Source organism: Cydia splendana, unplaced genomic scaffold (genome assembly GCF_910591565.1).
Source record: "Cydia splendana unplaced genomic scaffold, ilCydSple1.2 scaffold_106_ctg1, whole genome shotgun sequence".
NCBI lineage: Eukaryota > Metazoa > Arthropoda > Insecta > Lepidoptera > Tortricidae > Cydia > Cydia splendana.
In genome coordinates, this window is record NW_026946834.1 from 92,843 (window position 1) to 106,110 (window position 13,268).

At 35.6% G+C, this 13,268-nt stretch overlaps 1 protein-coding gene across 1 annotated transcript; it reads right to left on the reverse strand.

Annotated features, from left to right (window-relative positions):
• Window positions 1-11,423: 11,423 nt before the first annotated feature.
• Window positions 11,424-12,822, reverse strand: LOC134805418 (sucrose-6-phosphate hydrolase-like). Its single transcript, XM_063778726.1, has one exon. The coding sequence runs from the start codon at window positions 12,720-12,722 to the stop codon at window positions 11,424-11,426; it is 1,299 nt and encodes a 432-aa protein (XP_063634796.1). The 5' UTR covers window positions 12,723-12,822.
• Window positions 12,823-13,268: the final 446 nt, after the last annotated feature.

Below are 13,268 nucleotides of genomic sequence, written 5' to 3' on the forward strand. Positions count from 1 at the left end.
ACGAACGATCGGCGAAGATTCGACCTAACTAACGAAGGTTATTCTGCCACGAATATCGTTAAGAATACAAACATAAATAATCAATAAAATGCTCGAATCGAATGAACTCTTTTACAAATACAAGCAACAAAGAATAGTTTGAGTACCTATATTTTCTTATAAGAACATCATCAATATCATTTAAATTACATTGATCAGAACAACACCTCGTTGTTACAACATTTATGTGACTTCTCAAATCTCAAATCTCAAAGCACTCTGGCCCGCACCACATCCGGTCACCACCACTGCAAGTCTACAGGCGATAAGGCTTGCGCTAAATGTCACTGTCTCTCATAGTAATTGTCACACGGCACGCCTGCCGTAACCACATGGTCCACCGACCACGTTCGTCACAAAGCTGTCATGTCTCAACCGTTTCAATACCTGTGGCACCACAGCCACAACATATGTGACACACCTTGTCACGTCACAACACGTGTGGTACACCGACCACGTCCATCACAAGTCACAAAGATGTCATGTCTCAACTATCACATATCAACTCTCAACAGTCTTAATACCTGTAGCACACCGGCCACAACACATGCGACATACCTTGTCACATCTCAAAACCTGTGGCACGCCGGCCACAACACGCGTGACTCACATTGTCACATCACAACACATATGGTCCACTGACCACAGCAGCACTCAGGCCACTTCCAAAGTGATACACCGATCACTCCAACGGTTCCACACAGGAACCCAAACCATGCCACACAAGGCATCAACACCACCACGGGTGTCATCATCATCCCTAACACTATGTATCATCACCTGTGGTCGCCGCGCAGCCTCCTTTACCAAACACATTTTCACTAAATATGCGTGAGAATATATCTGATTCGGGTATGTGACCTACGATCGACCGACAAGCTAAACACAAAGTGATGCACCTACATAAGTCACTAAAGTCATCAATACTCAAATTACTCTTAGTTGTCACTTTCTAAAATAACTTTGCATTGAAGTCACATAAACCAACTGAATTTCAGTTCCAATATTCAGCCATCCAAATTATTCAAAGAATCTTATGCGTCGACAACGGCTATAACTGACTATTCTTTGTTACTTGGTCTCAGCAAAAAAAATACAGAGCATTTACTAGCAGCTCAAACCAGGAATCGAACCTGTAATATTAACTTTAGATTAGCATTTTCAATGTCTCGAAAACTTTATTTCCGTACCATTAAAAATGTAACCAGAAAACGCAAAAGGTTCATTCTCTCAAAAAAAATTAACAGCTATTCATATGGAAAGTGCTGATTTAGAAGTTTTTAGAACCTAAATAAAGAAATATCACGGCATTTCATTCGTTGTTAAAATTCACAAAGTTTTTTTTTTAATAGTTAGGTATTGATTAAATGAGTAATAAACCTATCACGAAAAATGTTTTTGATATTTTTATACTAACAACGTTATTGATTAATGATCTGAAACTAACGATTTTTTTGGTTCATGTTTTTGCCGTCTCTCCAAAAGCGTATCTGCAATATTTTTTTATTGCCAAACAACGTTATCAAACAACGTCAATTGGTGTCATCTTGACGACCAAAAAAAAACTCGACCCAAATCATTGGGTACTTTAAAAGACAAACAACACTTGTCAGTACAAGTTGTGCAACATTCGGCCATAAACAAAAAAAATCAGCAGGTAGGCACCCGGAATGGACCCATTTAACTAGGAGTTCAACGCTGTATTTCACTGATTCATCGCCAAAATACTTTAGACTTTATTTTAATCGATAATAAGACTTGTATTCTTCACAGAAATGGGCGTAAATCTTACGTCTCGTAATTTATCGGTTGTAATACTTTGACTATACGTCGATAAGTAATGTGTTGTAACTGTTGTAAGACATGCCTAGACCAAAATAATCAGATTGAAGGCTTCAATCTCAATTTAGGTACTTACATCTTTAATTGGAAACCAGGTGACTAAGTAGCAGATTATTATTTATAAACTCTCTAGTCGCCATAAAAACAATTACCTTACAAAAGGTTACTAATCGAATAACTTCAACCCGTACATTGACATTGCAAGACCTTATTACTCGTGCATCATGCTCATTGATCTTTGCATTCTTTCTAATTTAACGTTTAAAAACCAACCTTCCAGTCAGATAGTAAAAAAATTTACAAAACTATTTTTATCGATCTCAATTCAACTATTAAAATGCAATAACTATGCAAGATATAATGCCCATAAAAATGATGGATGGGTCGACAATCAATTGTTCAGTCGAAGCATTCAAATCAAAATTAAACTAGGTAAGCTCTAGTTCCTTTAAAAACAATGTTCAACCAATATCCGTTAATTTAAACAACAACTAAATCATTCTTTAGTTTGCTACGAAATGTCTCTTTACAGCGTAGTAACTACGTATTACTCGCTTAAAATTAAGCATTGCATTATGAATTAACGGATTAAACGAGAAACTAACTTTAATGTTTCTTTTAGTTTTACGTATAAAAACGGATTCCACAACAGGCTATAAAAAGCAACAATTTCGTAATTTGAAAATACTCGCTTTTAAATACCTCATTCAAAACTCTAGTTTAGAAATAGACAAAATATTAGTAGGTAATCAGGAATCTCATATTATCTCGATAGTGTTAGCCCAACTACTAGTATCTAATAAAAACAATAAAAATGTTTCATCATCGTTCACTACAAAAAATGGTACAGGATCGAGGACAAATAGAAACCGGTAGGTACGTAACAACAGGCGGACTCATCGCCAAACAGCGATCTCCTCCAGGCAAACTTCAGACAAGGAAATGGCTAACGAAGATTATTACTCTTCGATCGTTATCTTAAATCTCTATCGCAAATTATTTCAAATTTAATTTCAAGTTCACTCGTATCTTTTCTCCATTAATCACCATAAAAACATCGTCTTATTGTCTTGGAAAATTATTTACAAATTCTCCAAACAGGCTACATACTGTCAGAGAAATGCCACAATGTTTTTAAGTAGAGATAAAGTACTCGATTCAATTTCATAATAAATACTCATGAATAACATCTCCGCTTATACATAAAACGGAACAATCCACTTTTAAGGATCAACCTTATGCTGGCAAATTAACGACGTGAATGATAAATCATCAACGTAACAATCATAAATCATAATGGAACGAACTGACCCGATTTGATGTCCAGGACACTCCAAACAGGATTTACAGGAAAGCACCAGTTTCACCGCATATTAACTTTGCACCTTACGTCTATGCACAAATTGAAATATTCACTCTTCAGTTCATAATTCCACGATATCACAAATCACATAATTCACGATGCATCGATTTCTCTTTAGGTATGTGATATTTCATAAGATTTCAAGAATAAATTATAATTATTTCGTGTGCGTTATGTTAAACTTATGGCATTCAGTGGGTAGTGATTAGAAATGTGATTTGTGTTTACCCGAATATTTGTTAATTAATATGTCGGTAGTCGCGAAAATGACCCTACTCTCCTACCCGCCAATTCAAATGATGAAAAAGTATAAATGTAACTTACCATGAGATGGAAAGGGCATTCTCGCTTTGGCGCTTGAACCGGTAACATTGAGTAGGAAGGCTTACTGCTTGTTAAGTTAAGAATGTCGAAAGTGTTGAAGTAGGAACTTAGAGTAAAATAAAGGCAATTGATTGTACGAAGGACTTTGATTCATCACAAGTCAGAAGTGGTAACACGGCGCCCATAAAAGGACCAGAACGTGTGAGTACCTAGTATATCTACATATACATATTTTATATACATACATATTTTATATACTTACTCTGACGTTATGGTAGTAAGTTTTAAGTTGTGTAATGCTTATAATCTCAAAACCTGATTAATAATATGCAGATACGCGATCATAGTCAAGTTGAAGTAACGAAGTAGACTTGTTACGTAATTTATAACTCTGCGGGTAACTTTTTACAAGAGTCATGTTACGATTATGTACAGTGCAGTTACTACTGCACTGTACATAAGATGTTATTTTTATTTTTGTGTAGTATCAATGTTTAGCGAAGTTGAATACAATGGATACGATTTGGATAAATATTTAATGAATCCGTTAGCAATTACAAAACAAACAAGTACTGTTGTACGTGTACCATTAAAGGCAAGTACGTTTATTGTCGTTAAAGGAACAATTTTATTTAACTGATTTTAAATTTTAGTGGTTTTAAATTTTAATATGCCCATATTGTGAAGAGACATGCAGAAGTTCTCGGTTGTTATGCAGATCTAGTTGAAATACGTACTGTCGTTAAATGAAAGTGTTTACATACATGTGCATCCTATATTTGAGTTTCGAATACTGAACCTAATCTATTAAATAGTAGGTATATTTAGTATGAGCTAAATGATCCAATAGCAAGTCATGCTTGATAACCGCCTCTGGTTAGTTTTGAAATGAATGAAGAGTGTCTTAAGTGATTACTATGTACCTTAAGTGCCGTGTAACGACAATTACGTGGTTTGGTAACAACAATTAAACTTTCAATATTGATTTGGCTATTATGTATGTGTACCATGTAGGTAATATAACCGGGTCTAATGTTTAGTTACCTATGTAGGTGGGTAAAAGTATAGTTAGCATGTAGTTAGTCACCAATGTCACCATGTATGTGGTGTACTATAGTCAGACTCTAATGGTTCTAGATATCATGTAGGTGGTATCATATAACCGGGTCTAATGTTTAGTTACCTATGTATGTAGGTAAAACTGTAGTTAGCATGTAGTTAGTCGCCATGTATGTGGTGTACTATAGTCAGACATTAATGGTTCTAGATATCATGTAGGTGGTATCATATAACCGGGTCTAATGTTTAGTTACCTATGTATGTAGGTAAAAGTGTAGTTAGTCACCATGTATGTGGTGTACTATAGTCCGACATTAATGGTTCTAGATATCATGTAGGTGGTATCATATAACCGGGTCTAATGTTTAGTTATATATGTAGGTGGGTAAAGGTGTAGTTAGCATGTAGTTAGTCACCATGTATGTGGTGTACTAATAGTCAGACTCTTAGGGTTCTAGATATCATGTAGGTGGTATCATATAACCGGGTCTAATGTTTACAGCCATGTAGATGTGCTGTTTATGAGTGCGGCCATGTAGTGTGCTGCTAGAGTCTACAGCCATGTAGATGTGCTGTTTGTGAGTGTAGCCATGTAGTGTGCTACCAGAGAATTTAATACGAGTTTGAGTCTAATACGATTTTGAGTCTAATACGATTTTGAGTCTAATACGATTTTGAGTCTAATACGATTTTGAGGTCCATACGGTTTTGAGTTTAATACGATTTTGAGTTTAATTAATACGATTTTGAGTTAAATTAATACGATTTTGAGTTTAATACGATTTTGAGTTTAATTAATACGATTTTGAGTTTAATACGATTTTGAGTTTAATTAATACGATTTTGAGTTTAATACGATTTTGAGTTTAATTAATACGATTTTGAGTTTAATACGATTTTGAGTTTAATTAATACGATTTTGAGTTTAATACGATTTTGAGTTTAATTAATACGATTTTGAGTTCAATACGATTTTGAGTACAATACGATTTTGAGTTGAATACGATCTTGAGTTTAATACGATTTTGAGTTTAATACGATTTTGAGTTTAATACGATTTTGAGTTTAATACGATTTTGAGTTTAATACGATTTTGAGTTTAATACGATTTTGAGTTTAATACGATTTTGAGTTTAATACGATTTTGAGTTCAATACGATTTTGCGTTCAATACGATTTTGAGTTCAATACGATTTTGAGTTCAATACGATTTTGAGTTTAATACGATTTTGAGTTTAATACGATTTTGAGTTTAATACGATTTTGAGTTTAATACGATTTTGAGTTTAATACGATTTTGAGTTTAATACGATTTTGAGTTTAATACGATTTTGAGTTTAATACGATTTTGAGTTTAATACGATTTTGAGTTTAATACGATTTTGAGTTTAATACGATTTTGAGTTTAATACGATTTTGAGTTTAATACGATTTTGAGTTTAATACGATTTTGAGTTTAATACGATTTTGAGTTTAATACGATTTTGAGTTTAATACGATTTTGAGTTTAATACGATTTTGAGTTTAATACGATTTTGAGTTTGAGCTTAATACGATTTTGAGGTTGAGCTTAATACGATTTTGAGGTTGAGCTTAATACGATTTTGAGGTTGAGCTTAATACGATTTTGAGGTTGAGCTTAATACGATTTTGAGGTTGAGCTTAATACGATTTTGAGTTTGAGCTTAATACGATTTTGAGTTTGAGCTTAATACGATTTTGAGTTTGAGCTTAATACGATTTTGAGTTTGAGCTTAATACGAGTTTGAGTTTAATACGAGTATATAGTACGAATTGTCTGAATAGTCTAGAGCTGTTTATGAATGTGGCCATGTAGTGCGCTGCTAGAGTCTACAGCCATGTAGGTGTGCTGTTTATGAGTGCGGCCATGTAGTGTGCTGCCAGAGATCTTAAAGAGTTTAAAAATTTAAAGAGTTTATCTTGAGTTTAAAGAGTTAAAGAGTTTATTTTGGGTTTAAAGAGTTTATTTTGAGTTTAAAGAGTTTATTTTGAGTTTAAAGAGTTTACTTTGAGTTTAAAGAGTTTCTTTTGAGTTTAAAGAGTTTCTTTTGAGTTTAAAGAGTTTCTTTTGAGTTTAAAGAGTTTCTTTTGAGTTTAAAGAGTTTCTTTTGAGTTTAAAGAGTTTCTTTTGAGTTTAAAGAGTTTCTTTTGAGTTTAAAGAGTTTATTTTGAGTTTAAAGAGTTTATTTTGAGTTTAAAGAGTTTATTTTGAGTTTAAAGAGTTTATTTTGAGTTTAAAGAGTTTATTTTGAGTTTAAAGAGTTTATTTTGAGTTTAAAGAGTTTATTTTGAGTTTAAAGAGTTTATTTTGAGTTTAAAGAGTTTATTTTGAGTTTAAAGAGTTTATTTTGAGTTTAAAGAGTTTATTTTGAGTTTAAAGAGTTTATTTTGAGTTTAGAGAGTTTATTTTGAGTTTAGAGAGTTTATTTTGAGTTTAAAGAGTTTATTTTGAGTTTAAAGAGTTTATTTTGAGTTTAAAGAGTTTATTTTGAGTGTAAATAATTTGAGTTTAAAGAGTTTATTATGAGTGTAAATAATTTGAGTTTAAAGAGTTTATTATGAGTTTAAATAAGTGTAGGGTGAGAAGAAAGTTTAACAACCAATCATGCAGCGCACTGAAATTTAATTACAGGGTAAAATGGATTCCAATATTGACACCCCGAGATCACCTAGACTGCCGTCACGAGCAAGACTGATGCAGAGTCGCGGTAGACGCTGGAGGTTAGCGACGGTGAATCTACCACAGAGGACGCTGTGGACTGCGACAGCCGAGCGCGAGAACAGCCTGAATACAGATGTCGTCACCAAAGCAGGCGCTGACGACGAGGGCCTCTCTCAGATGACCCGCACGAAGAAGGACCGCGGGAGTCAAGGCGACGCTCAAGAAGGACCTACAGTAGAGGACGTCATCAAGCATGTAACTAGTATTGTAATTTGAAAAAAAAAAATGTTTGATTTCAGAGAGAAAATATTAGATAATTGCAACTGTTAATTACAAACCTGATTAAGCCATTAATGTAATTACGTAGCTTCCCCAAAACATTATACCCATAAACAGTTCTTACATTTACCATAAAAGGTCTAAATTTGATTATTGATGTCAGTTATTATGGCTCATACTGTGGTAGTTGTCTCTTTCTTCTTATTCTGATATATCAGGCTAAATTGTATTGCTCGTGCCATGTTTGTTATAAGTATGTTACAGTACTAAAATCAATGCAATGAAATTTGGGCTTATTCTATAAGTACGTGCCGATAATAATGTCTGTAATCCTGCGTGTAATAAGCTAAAATAACTAATCGTATGGGGTTGACAGTGTGGACGATGTATTTCGTGAACGTTAACATGATCAGTAGTATAAGTAGGTATTTAAATAGGTATCCCTTTTTATGTAATAGTAATACTAGTCTGAAGAATGAATACCGTTTACATCTGCAATACCGGATACCATGAGTAAATTAAATAATTTGAAGTTTACCTCTACTAAGAGTTGCTGTAATTCTTTGTATTATTTTATTGTATTCTGGTGTACAATGAAGAGTATTGGTATGGTATAAACAGACTAGTCTAACTATAATAGGATTGAAAAGGCATCGGGCAACACGGCCGAGTGTGATATTATTGTTGATCGTGCACCGGAGGTAGCACGCAGTCGGATGGCCGAGTGTGATATTTCATAAGATTTCAAGAATAAATTATAATTATTTCGTGTGCGTTATGTTAAACTTATGGCATTCAGTGGGTAGTGATTAGAAATGTGATTTGTGTTTACCCGAATATTTGTTAATTAATATGTCGGTAGTCGCGAAAATGACCCTACTCTCCTACCCGCCAATTCAAATGATGAAAAAGTATAAATGTAACTTACCATGAGATGGAAAGGGCATTCTCGCTTTGGCGCTTGAACCGGTAACATTGAGTAGGAAGGCTTACTGCTTGTTAAGTTAAGAATGTCGAAAGTGTTGAAGTAGGAACTTAGAGTAAAATAAAGGCAATTGATTGTACGAAGGACTTTGATTCATCACAGGTACAACCCCGCAGTACTTTCGCGTTACGATCCCACGATCTGATGTTGGGGCTTAATGTAGGTTTAGGTATTCAGGAATGGCTAGATGCACTAGGTGGTACATCCGTAGGGCGTAGATATTTAACGCGAGTACAAGTACGCGAGGCGTAATGCAGTCTCTATTGCTACTGTCCGACCAGATTGAGATTCAATCCCAGAGTGACGCCAGCCTGCAGCCTGGCGATCCCACTTACTCTAGTCCACAAAAACCATAAGCTAATTAATTATCAAACAGAGCAATTTCCGAGAACACATTCAGACGTTACAAAAACCCCTGACGCCTCTAATACGCTCCCATAGCCTCTTGAACAGACATCTTTATTACCCACGTCGCTTACAAGTGTTTTTGATAAATCGTAAGTAATATGTCATGTAAGCGCCCATTATTTTCAATTTACCAATTACATCACCTGAGCGTCGACATATTCGCGTTGAGCATAACGAGTTCTATATTTTCTTCTTAGACAGTTTTAAGGTATCTGTAACGTAAACATGTTTTTTATTAATCAAAACTGCAATATCTGAGGCAATGACTTGTGATTTACTTATAAAGAACGACATAACTGTAGTTATCGCTCTTATGCTTAGTAAAATTGTGATAACAAATGTTAGTCCAATAACTAATCATAAACGCAATAAGTGAAGTTGTTACACTTATGTTTAGGATTGTCGAAATTTTAAAGATAAGTTTATTTAATAACAAGGCAATACAACTAAGTTATTGCATTTATGTTTAGGACGATGGGGCACAGACAGTATAGTTTTACCAATAACGGTGCAATATGATGGCAAGTTGTCGCATTTATGAGTAGTAAAATGTTCACTGCGGGCGAAGGGTACGGAATAAGTTTCCATTTTGTGCCATGAGCATCCATCAGTCGCCTATTTTTGTTAGATTTTTTTACCGAATAATATAATTGCAATAGTGAGACATGAAAAACTAGTATTATTTACCAGAAGTAATAAAAATAAAATGTTAATTTTTTTTATTACTTGTGTTATTGTAATGTTATGTCATATAATCTTTAATAGAAAAAAACCGACTGCTCAAAATAGTTTGAAATGCCATATATACATTATTGGCTGGTATTTAACTGATATAGTAATCCACCTCGTCACCTTTTTCTCGTAGCATATTTCGTTTCTGTAAGGGTCGCAGTTCTAACCTAACCTTACCCACTTTTCTAGTAGCACTTCGTTTCTCTAAGGGTCGCAGTTCTATCCTAACCTAACCCACAAAATCGAAATCGCCAAACTATGCATCGTTGAAGAGTTCTGTTCTAATCATCATCAGCAGTTCCACTTCATCAAATGCGACAGTTTTTAATGTAAACGCTTGATTTTCTGTTGAAAATACAAAAATCTCTATACGTATGCCTTTAAGATTTGGGGAGTTCCCTCCACCTCATGGATCCCATGTGCAGAACTCGAGCCTGACAAAAATATGGCTTAAAAACTTAACTTGCTTAACAAACATAACGAAGAGGACCAATCGTCAAACGTGAACTATATGCGTCGTTGAAGAGTTCTGATCTGTATGTACTTTTGTGTTTTACCCAACTTTCTTTTCTATCAATATACCATCTATCCCATCCTCGTCGCCAGATGATACATATGGAACCGGGAGCGATAGCAAGTAAAACGACCGTTTGCATTGACAACTGATTTATTACTGACTTGTAGGTAGATCACAAAACTACATACAGATCAAGTTCCCTTCTGATCATCATCAGCAGTTCCACTTCATCAAATGTCACTTTTCTTAATGTATATGCTTGATTTGAGGAGTTCCCTCAATTCCTCATGGATTCCATCATCAGAACTGGGTTTTGACAAACACGGGACCAATCTGTACGCATATACATCCAATTAAAAAAAGAATTTTCAAAATCGGTCCTGTAATAACGGAGGTATGGAGTAAAAAACATAAAAAAATAAAAATAAAAAAATATAAAAAAACATACAACCGACTTGATAACCTCCTCCTTTTAGATTTGGAAGTCGGTTAAAAATACACTTTTGCAACAACCATAATAGAAAAAAAAATTTAACACATCGTCTTACTAATTAAAACTGCAATAAGTAAACTACTTATTGTACTTAAGATTCAAGCATACAGTACAGCACCATACTATAATTGCTTAAAATAATCGTAATATCTTGAATTACTAACGATAAGTGCAATAAGTAGACTACTTATTGCAGTTATGGCTTGTAATTATATCATGTCTGTATTGGACCATCCTAAGCATAAGTGCGTTTGCTCATTTTTTATAGTATAAATAAATAAATAAATAATTATTAGGTACGTACAAATAAACTCAAAAATATTATCTATTTTTTGGTCAAAGTTTCAAGTCAATAGGATGTGTAATATTGGAGATATCAACTAAACAAATTTAAAATCTTTTACCGCGTTTTTCTCGAAAGTAGCTTGACTCTAGTTATTGCACTTTTCGTTAGGAGGGCAGCACATGACCCACGGGTAAAAACAACAAAATAATAACATGCACTTTTATTTATATACGAGTATGCATTCATATAACATATATAGGTACAGTAACTGTAAAAATATGTACATATTTTTGAATAAGTTGGCTACACCCATATTTTTACAGTTGACTGTACATATTACATTTATGGGTATGAAATGAAAGCAAATTAAGTTTAACTGCATTCGGTTTCCGGATATGAAGAGACTAGACTCTTCATGTCGGTCGAGGCATAGTGCGTACAATGTCGCGTACCTTCAATACCGCTGCTCCATTTTGGTAAATGACCACTGCACCGTTAGGGAAGAATCGGCTCGAGAAAGTCACCTCGCCCTCTCCGCAGAACAGCTCAATAGAGCTCGCGTCCACAAAGATTCTCCATTTGAGCTGCCCTGAAGGTCTCCAATCCGTGCGACGAACACCGTCGGTCCCTCCGCGGTCCAACGTCACCTTGCCGTTCGCTGCATCGTAAGATATCGTCACTTTAACATTGTCCGACGCAATGTACAGTTGAAAGTCCTTACGACCGTCGGCAAGAACATTAACTTCTCCGGCTTTGTTACGAAGAGTATATTTTTCCTTAATCGCCGAAACTTGTTCTCCCTTGATTCTAGAAATTTCTCTTATGGGTATCTGCACAAGCTTGTTGTTTAATATTCTGAGCTCTCTTGGTATGGTCATAATACCAGTGAAACCATCGCTGGCTTCAGGGTATTTCTGTTCCCACATATCAAACCAGGCTATGGCGATACGGCGTCCAAGCTTATCCAAAGTGGTCTGAGTAGCATAAAAGTCATGTCCGTGGTCGAGCTCTACAAACTCCGACGTCGGAGTAAACGTATGAGTTGAATAGTCAAAGTCGCCAATTATGTAACCCGTTTGGTATAAGTTATGGTATTTGTCCCCCGAAGGCACCATACCTTGAGGCGAAAATTGAAGTACGTATTTGCCGTCAACTTCAAAGAAGTCAGGGCATTCGTACATATACCCCAAAGTGCCGTTCGACTTTGCGAGAACAGAAACGTAGTCCCATGAAATCTTATCGTTTGAAGAGTAAAGAAGGGCCCTGCCATAGGTCCCGTTCAGAGAGTTGCCCAATACCATGTAATATGTACCTTTGTGTTTCCAGACTTTAGGGTCTCGTAAATCCGGCATGCTTATAGAACCATTGATGATGGGGTTGTTCGCATATTTAGTAACGGTGACGCCGTTCGTACTCGTGGCTAGGGCTTGACGGTTTATATGATCGGGTGTCTGTCCTGGGTATTTTACATTTCCGGTGAAGAACAAGTACATGGTCTTATTTTCGATTAGAGCGCTTCCAGAGAAGACGCCTGTTGCGTCGTACCACTGGTCAGGGTACATGGCGATCGGTTGATGTTGCCAATGGAAGTAGTCCTTGCTGATCGCGTGCCCCCAGTGCGCGATGCCGGTGTCGTAGCTGCTGTACGGATTGTGCTGATAGAACAAATGGATGTCGTTGTTGAAGATGCAGAATCCGTTGGGATCGTTCATCCAGCCATACGGTGGGGCGAAGTGATAGCGGGGATAGTACCGATCTAGTACTTTCCCATTAGTATAAGATACGAATAGGAGCAGAGCAGCAGTTACCTTCAGTAAGCCCACCATCTTGGTTTCCGTGGGGAACTTCAGTGATGCCGAATTTGATCTCGCTGTAGCTTTTATACCCGATATATTACAGCCTACGTCACTACAAATTTACATATATCAGCCTTTATTACTAATTGGCTACAGGTGTATCTACATTAACCCTTAATCAAACGGAACACTTTTTATGAGATTTTTTTAAACTAAGAATGGTTTTTAGGTAATTTGGGTGCGTAGATTACGAAAAAATATATATAAAAAAATTAAGTGGGGAGGAAAGGGGGGTTTTGCGGACGGAAATAATTTCCCGTTATCCGTTACAGAATAGCAAAACTTTGAATGAAGTGGGAAATAGTTTCCCATTGTCCGATACGGTTAAGAACTTTTTACTAGTTAGTAGCTACCCCCGGCTTTGCTTGGAATTCAAGTATGTTTTTTTAACGTTATCTTCAA

Excerpts from the sequence above, each read along its gene's own strand:
- LOC134805418 (XM_063778726.1), bottom strand. The coding sequence starts at position 12,722 with ATGAACGATCCCAACGGATTCTGCATCTTCAACAACGACATCCATTTG.